Source organism: Quercus lobata, chromosome 4 (genome assembly GCF_001633185.2).
Source record: "Quercus lobata isolate SW786 chromosome 4, ValleyOak3.0 Primary Assembly, whole genome shotgun sequence".
NCBI lineage: Eukaryota > Viridiplantae > Streptophyta > Magnoliopsida > Fagales > Fagaceae > Quercus > Quercus lobata.
The window spans coordinates 34820610-34835940 of record NC_044907.1 but is presented as its reverse complement, the minus strand read 5'-3'; the positions used below and the strand labels follow the sequence as shown (position 1 = coordinate 34835940).

Genomic DNA, 15331 nt, shown 5'->3' with positions numbered 1-15331 from the left:
GCCTAATGGCCTACACAAATACTAATAAAAAAAAAATTCTATGTAATAATATATGACTTAAAAAAAAAAACATTTTTACTTCTAATATTTACAAATTATAATTAAAAAGTAAAAAAATTACAAATTATAATTAAAAAATGGTGCAAAGCATGGGTTAGTAACTAGTTGTTTAAAAAATTGAAAAAATAAATGTTGACTTCACTGAAAACAACGGAAGTGAATGCCCAGCAATGCTAGAATCACCCCAAAATGTGAGACTCTTATGAATTTTGTTGTAACATTAGTTTTAGCAATGCCTCCCGCGTTTCTTTTACAAACTCTCAATAAAAAGACAAAATAATGGTCATTACTTCATTAAACAAGAAATCATGTAATAGGAACTGAATCATGTGTTGCTTCTTAGAATAGTGAGCTATACAATCACTGCTGCAAATTCATTTATCAAATATGTTAGTTTTTCACTTTTTGCACATGTTCATCTCTTTTGTTCTATACTTTCACTCACTCCAAGAAATGAAAATTCCACATCAAATTGTTCTCTTCTTATCTTTTTTTTTTTTTTTTTTTCCTTATAATTTTTCTTTCAATTTTAATTGAACACGCTTTTTTTTTTTTTTTTTTTAATCATCTTTATTGTAGTTCAAGTTTCGCCAACATATTTCCAATGTCTTCCATAAGCACTCAAAAGGCCTCCCCTTCGTCATCTTCAACATCACGGTGGAAATATGATGTCTTTCTTAGTTTTAGAGGTGAGGACACCCGCACTAGTTTTACGGACCATCTATATGTTGCTTTGAAACAAAAGGGCCTAATCACCTTTAGAGATGAGGAAAAACTTGAGAGAGGAAAATCTATTAAACCAGAGCTCTTGAAAGCAATAGAAGAATCAAGATTTACAATTGTCATTCTCTCAAAAAACTATGCCACTTCAACATGGTGCTTGGATGAACTTGTAAAGATCATTGAATGCATGAAAGAAATGAAAACGACAGTTTTCCCAATTTTTTATGATGTGGATCCATCTAATGTACGAAAACAAACAGGCTCTTTTGCCGAAGCCTTTTCTAAACATGAAGAATGTTTCAAGGACTTCATAGAGAATGTGCATACATGGAGAGCTGCTTTAAGGGAAGTGGCAAATCTCAAAGGGTGGCACCTACTAGATAGGTAATCCAATTTGACATATTAGTTACTTCTAAATATTCAAGTAAATACTCTTATTATCTTAAGCCTTGTTTTTAACTTTAAAGTAAAGTGACAGATGTTCACACTTTTTTTAATATTTTGACTTGGTCTAATTAATATACATTTTTATATTTCTTTCAATTTCTTGCACCAAGTTCTTTACATTTTCTTGTTTTAGCTAACAAAATAGAAAATTGGGTGTCTACTTCATTTTTTGGTCCTATTTATAGGTGGTGCTCACTAGATATCATTCTCTCTTCATTGCAGGTCTGAGGCACAACTTATCCAAAATATTGTGGGAGAGTTATGGCATAAATTGAGTTATGCTTCCTTAAAAGATATTGAAGACCTTGTAGGAATAAAATCTAGAGTGAAATTCAAGTCACATTTGGCTATAGGGTTTAATGATGTTCGCATTATAGGAGTTTGGGGGATGGGGGGAATTGGTAAAACAACTCTTGCTAGAGTTGTTTTTGATATGGTTTCGAAGAAGTTTGAAGGTTGTTGCTTTCTTCGTAATGTTAGGGAGGTTTGTGAAAAAGATGGTTTAATTCAATTGCAAAAACTACTTATTAGAAAAATATTAAATGAAAGTATAAGTATACAAGATGTTGATGAGGGACTTTTCGTGATCAAGAATAGATTATGTTATAAAAGAATTCTTCTCGTTCTTGATGATGTAAATCAATTAGACCAGTTGAAAATGTTAGTTGGGAAGGGTAATTGGTTTGGTTCTGGTAGTAGAATTATCATAACAACAAGGGATAAGCATTTACTTCGTATACTTAAAGTAGATGAAATATACGAAGTTAAAGGATTGAATGACGATGAAGCTCTTCGTCTTTTAAGTTTGAAAGCTTTTACTAATGACCATCCTCCCAAAGATTATCTAAAACTGTGTAAAGATGTTGTACAATATACTAAAGGCCTTCCTTTAGCTATTGAGATTTTGGGTTCCTTTTTGGTTAGTAGAGATATTGATAGATGGAAAAGTACATTAAATAGGCTTAAAGAATTTCCTCAAAGTGAAATTCTCCAAGTACTTAAAATAAGTTTTGAAGGACTAGATGAAGTAGAGAAGGAAATATTTCTACATATTGCATGTTTCTTTAATAATGAGAACAAAAATGATACAATAGAAAAACTAGATTATCTCGGCCTTTACCCTGATGTTGGTTTAGAGGTTCTTGTGGATAAATCTCTTGTGAAAATGGATGAAACTACAATATGGATGCATGATTTACTACAAGAAATGGGTAGAAACATAGTTTATCAAGAGTTCCCTAAAGATCCTGGAAAACGTAGTAAATTGTGGTTGTTTGAGGATGTTGAAGATGTACTAACAAAAAATATGGTAAGTGGTTATTTAGAAAACTTCAGCATGTACCCTATTGATTTATTCAAAAGAGTTTAACTTACAGTAGGTTAGGTAATATTGTAATGGTATATTCTCATGTCACTAATCCCTTTTATTCATGATTATTAGGAAACAGAAGCAATTCAAGGCATTGTTTTAAAGTTGTCTACAAACTCTACACCAAAAAAAGCACATTGGAATCCTGAATCATTCTCAAAGATGCAACATCTTAAATTACTCATAATTGATAATGTTTACCTTTTACAAGGTCCCAAACATCTTCCTAATGGCTTAAGAATTCTTGACTGGGGCAATTACCCTTCAAAATATTTTCCATCAAGTTTCTAATCAAAGGTAATTTAGGTACTTGTATACAACATTTATTTTTAAGTTTCCTTAATATGTAAGGTTTTGTGGAAGCTAACTGGTTTTTTTTTTTTTTTTTTTTGGCATTTAACAGTCATTTCAAAGGTTAAAATCGATCCGAATAAGCAAGCCTCTGAAACTTATTGAAACCCCTGTCTTCACCGAAGTCCCATTCCTTGAGAAATTGGTTCTTGAAGATTGTTTAAATTTATCCCGGGTGCACCCATCCATTGTAGTTCTTAAAAGGCTAACTTTTCTTAGTCTAAAAGGTTGCATAAACCTAAAATCTCTTCCAAAAAAGTTTGAAATAGAGTCTCTTGAAACTCTTATTCTTTCCGGCTGCTCAAAAATTAAAAAAATTCCAAAATTTGGAGAAAACATGCAACGTATATTGAAGCTTTACTTGGATGGAACTGCTATAAAAGAGATTCCTTCTTCCATTGGTCTCTTAAAAAATCTTAAAGTGCTTTCTTTTGGTGGATGTAAGGGGTTATCATCATTTAAATCCACATCTTGCTATGATCTCCTCCATTTTAATTCAATGCCAAAAAGTCCACATCCTGTGGGATTGTCCTCTATTTGGGGTTTGTGTTCTTTGGCCCAATTGAATCTAAGAGATTGCAATCTCACGGAAATTCCTGATGATATTGGTTACTTATTCTGTTTAACAGAAATAGATTTAAGGGAAAATAGTTTCATTTGTCTTCCTGACAGCATTGGTGGTCTATTTAAGTTGAGAACCTTGGATTTGGAGAATTGCAGGAGTCTTCGATCATTGCCAAAGCTTCCAATAAGTATCATAACTATTGTGGGATATGGTTGTACCTCACTAGAAACAATACCAGATCTACTAAAACCAAATTCTATATGTGAGCCAGAGCTTTATTTTTCAAATTGCAGTAAACTGGCTGACAATAAAGCTATCATTGACATGTTTTTTACAGTGATAAGAAAGCACCTTCAGGTCTCTCTCTCTCTCTCTCTCTCTGTTATAAACAACTTGCTTTGTATGTTTCAGGGACTCTCTCTTGAGGATAGATATTACGATGAAGAGTATGATAGTAGTTATCACATTGTTATTCCTGGAAGTGTAATTCCGAAGTGGTTTAGCCATCGAAGTATGGGGGCTGAAGTCAATATAAAAGTTGAAACTTCTTCTCATTTGTGTGATGAGTGGATGGGCATTGCTGGTTGCGTGGTATTTTCTTGTCTTCCACATCACCACTTCGGGGGTTACTGCAGCTGCAAATTTTCCTGTCAGTTGATAGTCAATGGAGGTGAAATGACTTATGTCCCAGGCCCTAGAAGCGTGGTTGGTTTATCAGATCAAATGTGGCTATTTTATTTGCTTCCTCAATACTACGTGAAGGAGGACATAAAATTACTTCAGGAATGTGAAGAAAATGAATTTAGTCAGATTGGCATTAAAATTGAAGCGGAAGGTTCAGGCATGAAGGTGAAGAAATGCGGGTTCTGTATGGTATATAAGAAAGATGTAGAAGATCTCAATCAAATTGTGGCTCAGAGTAGCAACACCAGTCATTATTTTGACAATTCCACGGTGGTAGCAGAAGGTAACAAAGCAAAGCAAACCCATGATGATTATGATGGGGCTGGACCTAGTGGAGAAGGAAGCTCTAGTGAACTCCCACACCCACAAAGGAATGAAAGATTCATAGAATTTATGGCCAATGGTGACTCTGATTGTGAGGAGTACTTGGAATGCAGTGAGGAGCTCGGTGATTGGCAGAAATCTAGTGAAAGTGACTTGGAAGGTTGATGGAATTTAGAAAGTTGGTTCAAATACTCTGTAAGTCATTGGATTTTTTTATAGGTGTTGATGGAATTTGAAAAATGGGCTCAAATACTCTGAAAGTCAATGAACTCAAATGAATTTTATGTTAAATCACCGATTCTCCTAAAAGCTTAAGCTAATAGGAAATGGTGAGTTTAATCACTTTATCATAATTCTAACAATTGCTAGCTTCAACTTATCTTTGTTATTGGCACTTATTCCAACAACAGCATCATTGAAGATTGTTGAACTTCTTGTTTTTTTTCTTTATCATCCACACATAAGTCTCTGTTAAAGTTTTGTTGGTTGCTCTGCATTATCCTTTTTTTCCTTTTCCTGTGGACACTTGTACTTAATTAATTTCAATTTCAAAATATAATTTTGCTAGCCGTGCTTTAGTTTTATTATTGGCACTTATTCCAACTCTCATCTGGTCTATTTCCTTGATCAAATAATACATAGTAGTAAACCTAGTTAATTTAATATGCGTATTATTCTGGGCCATTCTGCATTCTGTGCATATTCAAGCAGGCAAGCAACTGTGCAGACAAGGTTGAAAAATAGAGAAGGTATCCTGTTTTAATTGGTAAGCCCCACTCTAGTTGTTACTGTTGTTTTGATGCATTACATCCAGAATTTAAGTTGTCATATTTTTCCGCTTTGTTTTGTTGTATTATATTTCATAGTGGAAAGAAAGATCCTACAATTTTATTTTGATGTGTCATGTCCAGAATTTAAGTTTAGTCATATTTCATAGTGGAAAGATCCTACACTTTTATAAAAACATTCAAGTTTGTGTTTCTCTGTATCAGTCTTTTTCAATAACACAATATATATATATATATATATATATATATTTTAGGAATCCCTTAATGAAGTCGAAACTGTTAACAGTTTTTAATCTTATCTTTCCACTTTTACTTGAAAACAGGACCTGATTAGAGAGCTGTACTCTACAGAAGTGGCTGCTTAAATTTTAGCTATCCCTATCTCAAACTGTGGAATTACTGAAAACCTGACATGGCCTCATACAACACAAACATAGTGAGTGAAACCAAGTATCTTTTTTCAATGAGGAAGAGAAGTTGGATCATTTATTCCTGTAGCGCAGTCTTGCTTGGGCTGTGTGGTTTTGGTCAGATTAGACACTTAGAACTGAGGTCATTTACTCTTGCTCTTTGCAGCAGTAATTTATTCAGTAAATGGAGGGTCTAGGTTTTCATAAGCAGGAATATGTGATGTTCTCTAGATTATCTTATCATAACTATGTGGGACCTGTCGTATAACCTCAACACTGTGATGTTTGAGGGTGTAAAACAGTGTACTTATGATGTGCTAATGCTCAGTAAAGCTTTGTATTGTAGGTATGCCCAAGTCTATGATGCACATGTGGATCAGAATAACTGCAGGAGAGTACCAAGGCGGGTGTGTCCAGTTGCGGAGGGATTGCCAGTGTTGCTGACAGTTGAGGGGCACTGGCAGAGAAGCTGCAAATAGGCTGTTGCAGTTCTGTCATATGCAACTGAATGGCGGCTAGATGCCTAGCTGTTTGAGGAGCATTAACTAAGGCTCTACAGCTTGGTTTTTACAGATTTGTTCAGGTTAGTAGAAGAATGGAGGAATTCTATTTGGGAAAGAAGAAGGTTCCTTGGCAACGTGCTGCCCTGATTGATGGCCAAAAGTGCAAGGAAGTTGGAGAGCACCAATGGTGTACATATATGCTGTGATAGGAGTCACTGCAGAGGCTAGGGCCCTGGCTACTCTTGCTTCAAACTCTTTTAACATTTTTTGGGCTTGTAACTCTATTACTAGATAGCTCTTATGCATGCAATCACTAACAATTTAAGACATTGTGGAAAGATCTGTATCTCTGTGAAAATTCCTGTATAATTCTCCTGTTTCCATCTCTATAATTATGTTCAATTTTCATTTCCATTTTATATGTTTTTTGTTGATTATCTCATTATCATATGAATTATTTTTTTCCTTTTCAACTGTATTTTTCAGTGCATTGAGCTATATAATTTGTTATTTTCAAGTTTAAAGATGTGATAACTCTAGAAATTTAACCAATTATGTGTAATGTAGCTTAAAAGTTTTACAAAGAAATAAGGAGCATTTAATAACTCCAGAACAAGATATGGGCAATCTCGACAGTAAACCTTATCTTACTCTCTGCTGATGATGGGCTGCTATGTCAACATACACTTACAAGCATTCGATCTAGAGTTACCTAGTTGATGCAGATTAGTATTGACCTCTGAAAGCACAAACATGGCCACTACACAGAAAAAGACAGCAAAGCTCTCTGAGTTGATTTTAGCACTCAGATAATAGAACCAGTTTGTTCCAATAGCAGGACTAATGGTCTCTTTGAAGGCCAAATTCTGTAAGTGATCTCTATCTTGTGGACATAGAGACAAAAGCATTGTGTTTTGACATGGGTATTGGACACAGCAACTCCCAATCAAATACTGTGTGACACACCATGATTCATAATTTTTCTTTGGATGAACAAGTGATTATATTCAAGAGAAAAAAAAAAAAAAAAAATGCTTGCAATCATATACAAGCAGCTACTGAGCAGACTTCACTAATCATATTCAGTATGCTTGCATTTTTATTTTGCTATGGATGAAATTAAGTGATTGAAACAGCACGACATTTCTCTTTTTCTTTTTTTTCTTTTTTTTTCTTTTTTTTTTAAAAAATCTTTTCAGTTTTGGCTTAGTGCACTAATACTAAGGTTTTAAGTTCCTAACAAAGTAAACAAGAATTCTCTCAATTTTTTTTTTCTTCCTTTTTGTTGCTGAAAAAAAAAAACAAAATAGAAAATAGAGGCTCCAGAGCTCAGGCTACTTTGTGGCTTTGAGTTTCGCGGTAATAATTGCATATTAAGAGTTACTACGGCGAGAACTTTTCGTCTTTACAACTCACCTGTGGCTTGAGTAAACTTTTTGTAACGCATTCTATCGCATTTGGTTTTAACTATAAAGAAATAAAGTGGGACTAAGATACAGTGGAATGTGAGTATGTGATTGTGAATATCTTATTTGTGAGAGTAGTATTTGGTAGTATTTTTTTTTGTCACTTGTGAGTTTGTGAAGATTAGTCTTTGGTAAGTCATAAATGACTTTTTTATGAGACCATCACCAATTGACCAAGTCTTTGGTTAATTGTTTTGGTTTTATCAAAAATTGTCTTTGTGACTTTGTGTGATGTGGCTAATATAGTAATATTATATATATATATATATATATATATATACGATAATATGAACTTTGTATGTTATACATTGTTGACATTTTTATAATATCAAATGTTTAAGAAACAATTATTTTATATGTAGTATTTTGTTGAATATGAAATAGGTGTTAGTTTTTTATTTTCATAAAAAAAAAAAATAATAAAAAAATAAAAAAATAAAAATTGTTTTAAGCTTTGGCCCCCCCCAGGTTCAAATCCTGGTTCCGTCCCTGGTAATTACATTATCCTTCCTTTATTATTCGCAACAAAATATTCTATATATTTAAAAGATTCTCTATACTATGATTAGTAAATAAAATAAGAATAAAAATACAAAGTCTATCAAGAACCAAAATTTTTGCAATGACAAATCTTTCCAGGACCAGTTAATAATAATAATAATAATAAGTCATACTGAATATTTTATGATACACTATAATTTAAACAATTGATTTTAGAATTAAATTGTTCTTCCTTTATGGGAGTTCTTCTAAGACAGCAAGTCCTATATTATCGTCTTGTTTATTAGCATTGGTAAGAGTAACATTAATTTTTGGTATTTCAAGTAAAATTTAAGAGCATTTGTGTATACTTGTGTTTAATAGATAGGATTTTTTAGACATTTTAAATCTAAAAGGATGGTAATTTTGGAAAACTGCTCTTACCCACAGGGAGGTTAATACACAACATTTTTAACATTAATTTAACAAAGTTTGGTCAAATATTTGGTGAGTGGATATACTATTTGGGATCATAATTTTCTAAGATAGTATTTTTTTTTTTAATGCGCATTTGGTATTTTTTGTGATTAAAGCTCAATGCTATATAAATTTCGACTTATCTTATTGAAAAATGCAACAGTTTAAGTTGTGAAGATGTAACTTTGAGATGTTCAAATTTGAGTTAGTTTAAAGTGTATGCCATAAGAATTGGTGCACAATCCTTGTTTGAATTTTGGTTAAATGATTAATAAACGTGATATCAGAATAGGAGATCCCGAGTTCGATCTTTACCTCCCATGTAAAAAGTGTTAAAAATGCCACATATTAGATCTTATTTAGTAAGACTATAGGAGGGAGTTTGGGTCCACACATAAGAAGAAGTGTTAATATATGATTAAATAATTAAATTCATCTGTGCCTAATAGCTTAAACTTTTGAAAAAATTGATATCTTGTAGACAAAATCTTATGCATGGTCATTAGAAATGAAAAAAATTGATATCTTTTAAACCGAATCTTATACCTGGTCATCAAGATTTATTTTGCATCCTATTGTCTTCTTTCATGAACCCAGAAAGTAGGTCACAAACTCACGCTACTCTTGAGCCAAATTCCTTGACAACTAAGTTAAGTTTGACTAAAAAAAATATATGGTAAATTACACAAACTTCCCTTTAACTTCTTCACGTGCAGTTTTACTCAAATCCTCTCATAATAACAACAACAACAACAATAATAATAATAAATAAAAAACACAGTTTTAAGAAATTTTATGAAGCTCATTCCCTTTCTATGAAAAATTGGAATTATACTGTATAGTTTATCACACTAAGGTTAATCTATATTAGTGTGTCCTATTTTCCTCTTTTCAAAAGTGTAAAAAGTAAGACGTTCTTAAGAGAAATATTATATTCACAACATTTTCACTTTCACAACAGAACCTAAGTGAAGGATTGTTATTGGCTGTTATTAATAGAAAAAAAAAATTAATTTTAGTGGTAGGTTTAAATATAAACCAATAATAACTTACTCCTATAATTTGTTGTAAAAATGTTGTGGATGTAAGACTTCTCCATAGTTAAGAGAAATGTTATATCCACAACATTTTCACATCAATTTCACAACAACTCTAAGTAGCAGGTTGCTACTTGCTATTATTGGTAGGTTAAAAATTAATTTGAGTGGTGAATTCAAATTAGAACTAGTAACAACTTACAATTTATGGTTAAACATTGAAGTAAAAAAATAATGTAGAAAGTGGATTATATTTAAAAACTATTGGAATAAATGCTATTAGTCAAGAATGAACGTAGAAAGCAAAAAGAATTTTCAGTGAAAATTACTACATGCATTATTGGTCATCCATTTCCTCTAAAAACAATCATGTGATCCAAACTCCACACTATAATGAATAAGGTTTCTCTCCAAACTAATTTGGAGAGAAACTTTTCAATTTCCTCCTATAACTTTTTATTGAATATAAAATTTAAAAATCTAACCATTGAATTGTTATATTCTTAACACATGTCAAATTTCGTTCCAATCGGATGTTATTTACTATTCAATCAATAAACTTATTTTTTGTGCATAATTTTAGATCACAAAAACTTGAAATTTAAATATTTAATTAATGACATATCTATTGATCATTGATCTTCTTGAAATTTTGCAAGTATTGAGAATATAATAATAACAAGCAATTCATCGGTTAGATATTCAAAATTTACATCCAATAAAAAGATATATGACGAGTTTGAAAGAAACCTTTTTCCGTTATAATGATGTCTAAATTGATGAAAGCAATATCATCAAAACTCTAAGACAGAAGTTATGTCCTACGTACTGTACTCTTTCCAAGAACGTGGAAAGAGGAAAGTGGATTAGGCTTCAAGGTATTGAGCAATCTATATGGCAAATATATGGATGGTGGTAATTAACCTAAAAAGAATTTAGATTGATTAATTTAACAAGTTGATTAATTTCATTATAAAATCAATCGGGGTCTAATTTCTTAGGATTCTCACTTCATCACGTGTTCACATAAAGCAATTTAAATTCATGAAGCCAGCAACAAAAGAAGGAGCAATTTATTATTTTTGTATGAATACAAATATTCAAACTGTACATGTAAATGAAAGTCTATTCATTCAATTACACTACAAATATTACTTTGTTACAATAGTTTCCACTAGCCTAAATGGGTTTGAGATTGTGAGCAAATGTATTTTTGACTCATTTAGAATTTTAGTTCATTTATCAAAAACAAATTACTTGTCAGTGGCCCAAAATCCATGAAAGCCAAGAGGAAAATTCGGGTGCTTTGGGACTTCAAGTCTTGCAATAAGTGCATCATCTTCTCTCATCCTCTTAGGATCCAGAATTACAAGATTGCACCTTTGTATTGAAACGGCATACAACAATATAGAGAAATACAAGAAAGAAAGAAAATTTAAAAAAAAAAAAAAAAAAGTGCATTTAAGCGCAGTCAATATAAATCCATAATATAGTCACCACCACCAAGACCTATCAATCTCTTATGATAGACTTTTGACAGTAAAGAAGAATGTTACCACAAAGTTGGTTTGATTATGATACAAGTTGAACAAAAAAATAGAACCAATTTAATTTTGAATTGGTTTTTTTTTTTTTTGGTAGTTTGTCTAAAATCATAATAGAACCAGTTTTTTTTTTTTTTTTAAATAGTGGGAATATATAAATATGAAACCATTAAAATTTTTAAAAATGTAATTTTGGAGGGAATGTAATTAATAGAACCAAACCAACACTTGATTTGTTTTATATATAAATATATATTTCTATTTTGAACCAGTTGTTTCTATATTAGAAAAAAAAAATCAAATTAAAAAGAACTAAAACCGATCAAATTTAAAACTAGTTTTTGGTGGGAATATATAAATGTGAAAACATTAAAATTTCAAAAATGTAAATTAGGGAATGTATTTAATAGAACCAAACGAACGCTTTTCTTTATATATAAATATATATTCAATCCCATTTTGAACCAATTTTTTTTATTAAAAAATTGTCAAACTAAAAACAACTAAAATCTGTTAAATTTAAAAGTTAAAACTAGTTTTTGATGGAAATATATAAATGTGAAAACACTAAAATTTAAAACTGTAATTTTTTAGGGAATGTACCTTTTATTTAGGTGTAGGGGGGAATATACTTAAAGATATGCTACGTCTACAACATTTTTACAACAAATCACAGGTGGTTAGTTGTTATTGGTAATTTGAAACTAACACTAAGATTATTTTTTTGCCCTAACAATAACAACCAGTAATAACCTGCAACTTAGGATTTGTTGTAAAAATGTTGTAGACATATCATTTCTCATATACTTAATAGAACCAAATTACCACTTGACTTTTTATATAGAAATATATCTAATCCCTTTTTGAACCAATTTTTCGAATTAAAAAAAAATGTCAAAATAAAAACAACTAAAATGGTTATATATTGATTGACTTGGTTTTGTGGTTCACAAAATACTTATTGAGCAATGATTATCTCATACTCTTAATATTCACACTTCATACACATTGGACAACCATTTATAAAATATGGACATAAAGTATCCACATTTTCAAATTGATGCTCGATCCACATGAAGTGTGGACATTGAGAGTATGAGACAACAATTTGCCTCATCAAAGAAGATAGATTCTATTCTTCTTAGCTCCATTTGCTTCAACCGATATTTTCTATATATATATATATATGTGTGTGTGTGTGTGTGTGTAGTGGATATTCATTAGTTAAGCTTGCAAATTAGCTTACACTAAAATTATGTAGTTTAGTTGATAAGATAAACGATCAAGACATTGCTCACCTCAACCACAAGAAGATATCCATCATCTTCTTCATCCTTTTAGGAATAAAAATAGGCTCACCGATAAATCTCCGACTACCAACAGACCATGTATGGACAGATTGATTTAACACATCACAACGGTATCAAATGGAAAATGTGGTAAAGTTTGGCGAGACCCAGAAGAAGTTGCTGCATATATGTATTTGTTTTTGTTTCCGGAGAATGCTGGGTTAATCACAGGAAAATCTGTTGACCTTTTCCATTTATTAATCAAAGGCTCCACACCACATTTTTGGCAATTACCATCAGCATCTAATTCAATAGACACCTGCATATATTGACAGGATATTTAATAAGATATATGCTAATTGGAAATTATACAAAATCTTTCACATAGTTCATTGCTAACTCAGAATGTACTTCGATTTTTTGTTTTTTCGACGCAAGGAACTCAAACTAATTTATGTAAGCGTTACAAGCATTGGAATTGTTATATTAACACATCATACATACGTTATGGATGTATAACCTACAGAAAGAGCGAGTACCTAAACAAGACGAGGCAGCATTAAAAAATGCCACGTCAGCATATAAATTTAAAAAAATTTAATTTATTAATTTTAACTAAATAAAAAAAAATTAAAAACAAAATTAAAAACTAAAAATCATATGAATTGAGATCTAAGTGTGTTTTGAACAAGAACAACAAGAATACAAACCCAGATCCGAGAACACAAACCCAGAAACAATAATCAGTCAATCCTACGCTTTCTCTGACTACGCTTCTCCTAGTCTCTCAAAACTCCAAAACTCTCATCTCTCAACTCTCTACACTTCTCCCTGGCCTCAATCTCCGAAACTCTTTTCTCTCTCAACCCTCCCTCATGATCCTCACGATTTTAGGTTGTGGGTTTTGGTGATGGCACAGATCGGAGTTTGGGTCAGTGGTTGTGGTTGGAGTTTGGGTCGATCGATGATGGGTTGCGTGATCGTTCAGTGGCTAGATCTGTAATGGTTGGTGGCTAGATTGAAGTTTGGTGGTGGGTTTCAGTGATGGCACAGATCAAAGTTTGGTGGTGGGTTTCATTCACAAATCGAAGTTTGGTGATGGGTTTCGTACTCAGATCGGAGAGGAATGGTGGCTGGACTAGCTGAGTTTTTTTTTTTTTTAAATCAAATTTGGGTGGGGTAGTTTACTCCAATGGGTTTGTGTGGGTAGTGGATGGGTTTATTTTTTTGGATTTGTGGTAGATTGTTGATAGTTATGTGGCGGATTCCGATGGATTTGTGGCTGTGATTTGAGGGCAGTCACAGGTCAGCCATGGGTTTGTGATTTGGGGCGTGGGTTTGTATTCTTGGATCTGGATTTGTGTTCTTGTTGTTCTTGTTCAAGACACACTTAAATCTTAATTCATATGATTTTTAGTTTTTAATTCTGTTTTTAATTTTTTTTTATTTAGCTAGAATTAATAAATTAATTTTTTTAATTTAAATGCTGACGTGGCATTTTTTAATGCCAAAAAACATTTTTTATTATTAATTTAGGCCACGTGGACATTAATTTAGTATTATTTATTCCTGTCGTTTGCCACGTCAGCTTTCTCCATTTCTGATGTAACGACAGGGACCAAAACTGGAAGCATTTTTTAGAATATGGACTAAAAGCGGTAAAAATCAAATGTAGGGACTAAAATGGGAATCGTCTGAAAATGTAAGGACTAAAATGTGCTTTTCACCATAAAACTTTAAAATAAATAAATAAATAAAAAAACGTGTAGAACGTTGATCTCCACTTCTCTACGGTGATCTATGTGTGTATGAGAGAGAATTGGTTTGTGTGAGATAGAGGGAGAGAGTGTTCTAGAATCAAGTAGAAATAGAAAAAGTAAAAAAAAAAAAAAAAAAAAGAGAGAGAGAGAGCGGAAGAAATTATCCGGAATGAACTAGAAAAAGAAAAAGAAGGGTAGATAGAGATAGGATAGGATACGTGTGTGGTGGAGAAAAAACCAAGGAAAAAAAAAAACATATGGATGAAATTAAAAAAGGAAAAATAATATAAAAAATAAGAAATGGCAATTAAGAAATGCTACCACAATATTTTCACAATAAATTTTAAGTAATAGATTGTTATTAACTAATATTGGTGAGTAAAAAAATAATTTCAGCGATGGGTTTAAATTAAAACTAGTAAAACATTTCCACATAAGATTTTGATGTGATTCTTGTAAAAGTATTGTGAAAAATGTTGTGGATATAACACTTTTCATTGAAAAATATAATTGTTGGGAATTAATATAGGAAGAATAAATGATGATAAAAAAATAATAAAGAATGAATGAAGAAATAATATTTAAATAAGATGGAGAAAAAGGATAAAGAATCTGTTAAAAAGTGTATTTAAAAAAGTAGATAGGTAAAAATTAAATATCACTTTTCATTGTCTAAACAGTATAAAAATTTAGATAATCGGTTGAAAATGCTCTCACATCACAATGGCATCTGATATATGAATAGATGGGAAAAAAGGCAATATATAGCTTTGTTGTTTGTCAAAAAGCAATATAATCAACATGACTTTATAGCTGGCGGTGGCCACCAAGAAGTTAGTATTCTTCTCTCTTTTCTTGAAGGAATAATGTGTAGGAATAAGATTTATTATTATAATTATGGCATGATAAAGTGTAATTAGTGAAAAAAAAAAAAAAAATAGATCTAAGTGTAAGAGATAGTTAACAACTTATAGACTATCATATTAAAATTGTGGTGAAAAAATTGTGAAATAATTTGTAGTCCTAAAACTAATCTAAGAATAATTGTCATCAA

At 31.5% G+C, this 15331-nt stretch overlaps 2 protein-coding genes across 2 annotated transcripts; both read left to right on the top strand.

The window, feature by feature from the left end:
• Positions 1-664: 664 nt before the first annotated feature.
• LOC115985093 (TMV resistance protein N-like) lies at positions 665-2599 on the top strand. The gene is made up of 2 exons (XM_031108063.1): positions 665-1167; positions 1453-2599. The coding sequence occupies exons 1-2, from the start codon at positions 665-667 to the stop codon at positions 2597-2599; spliced, it is 1650 nt and encodes a 549-aa protein (XP_030963923.1).
• A 688-nt stretch (positions 2600-3287) lies between these two features.
• LOC115985092 (disease resistance protein RPS4-like) lies at positions 3288-4688 on the top strand. Its single transcript, XM_031108062.1, has one exon. The coding sequence runs from the start codon at positions 3288-3290 to the stop codon at positions 4686-4688; it is 1401 nt and encodes a 466-aa protein (XP_030963922.1).
• Positions 4689-15331: the final 10643 nt, after the last annotated feature.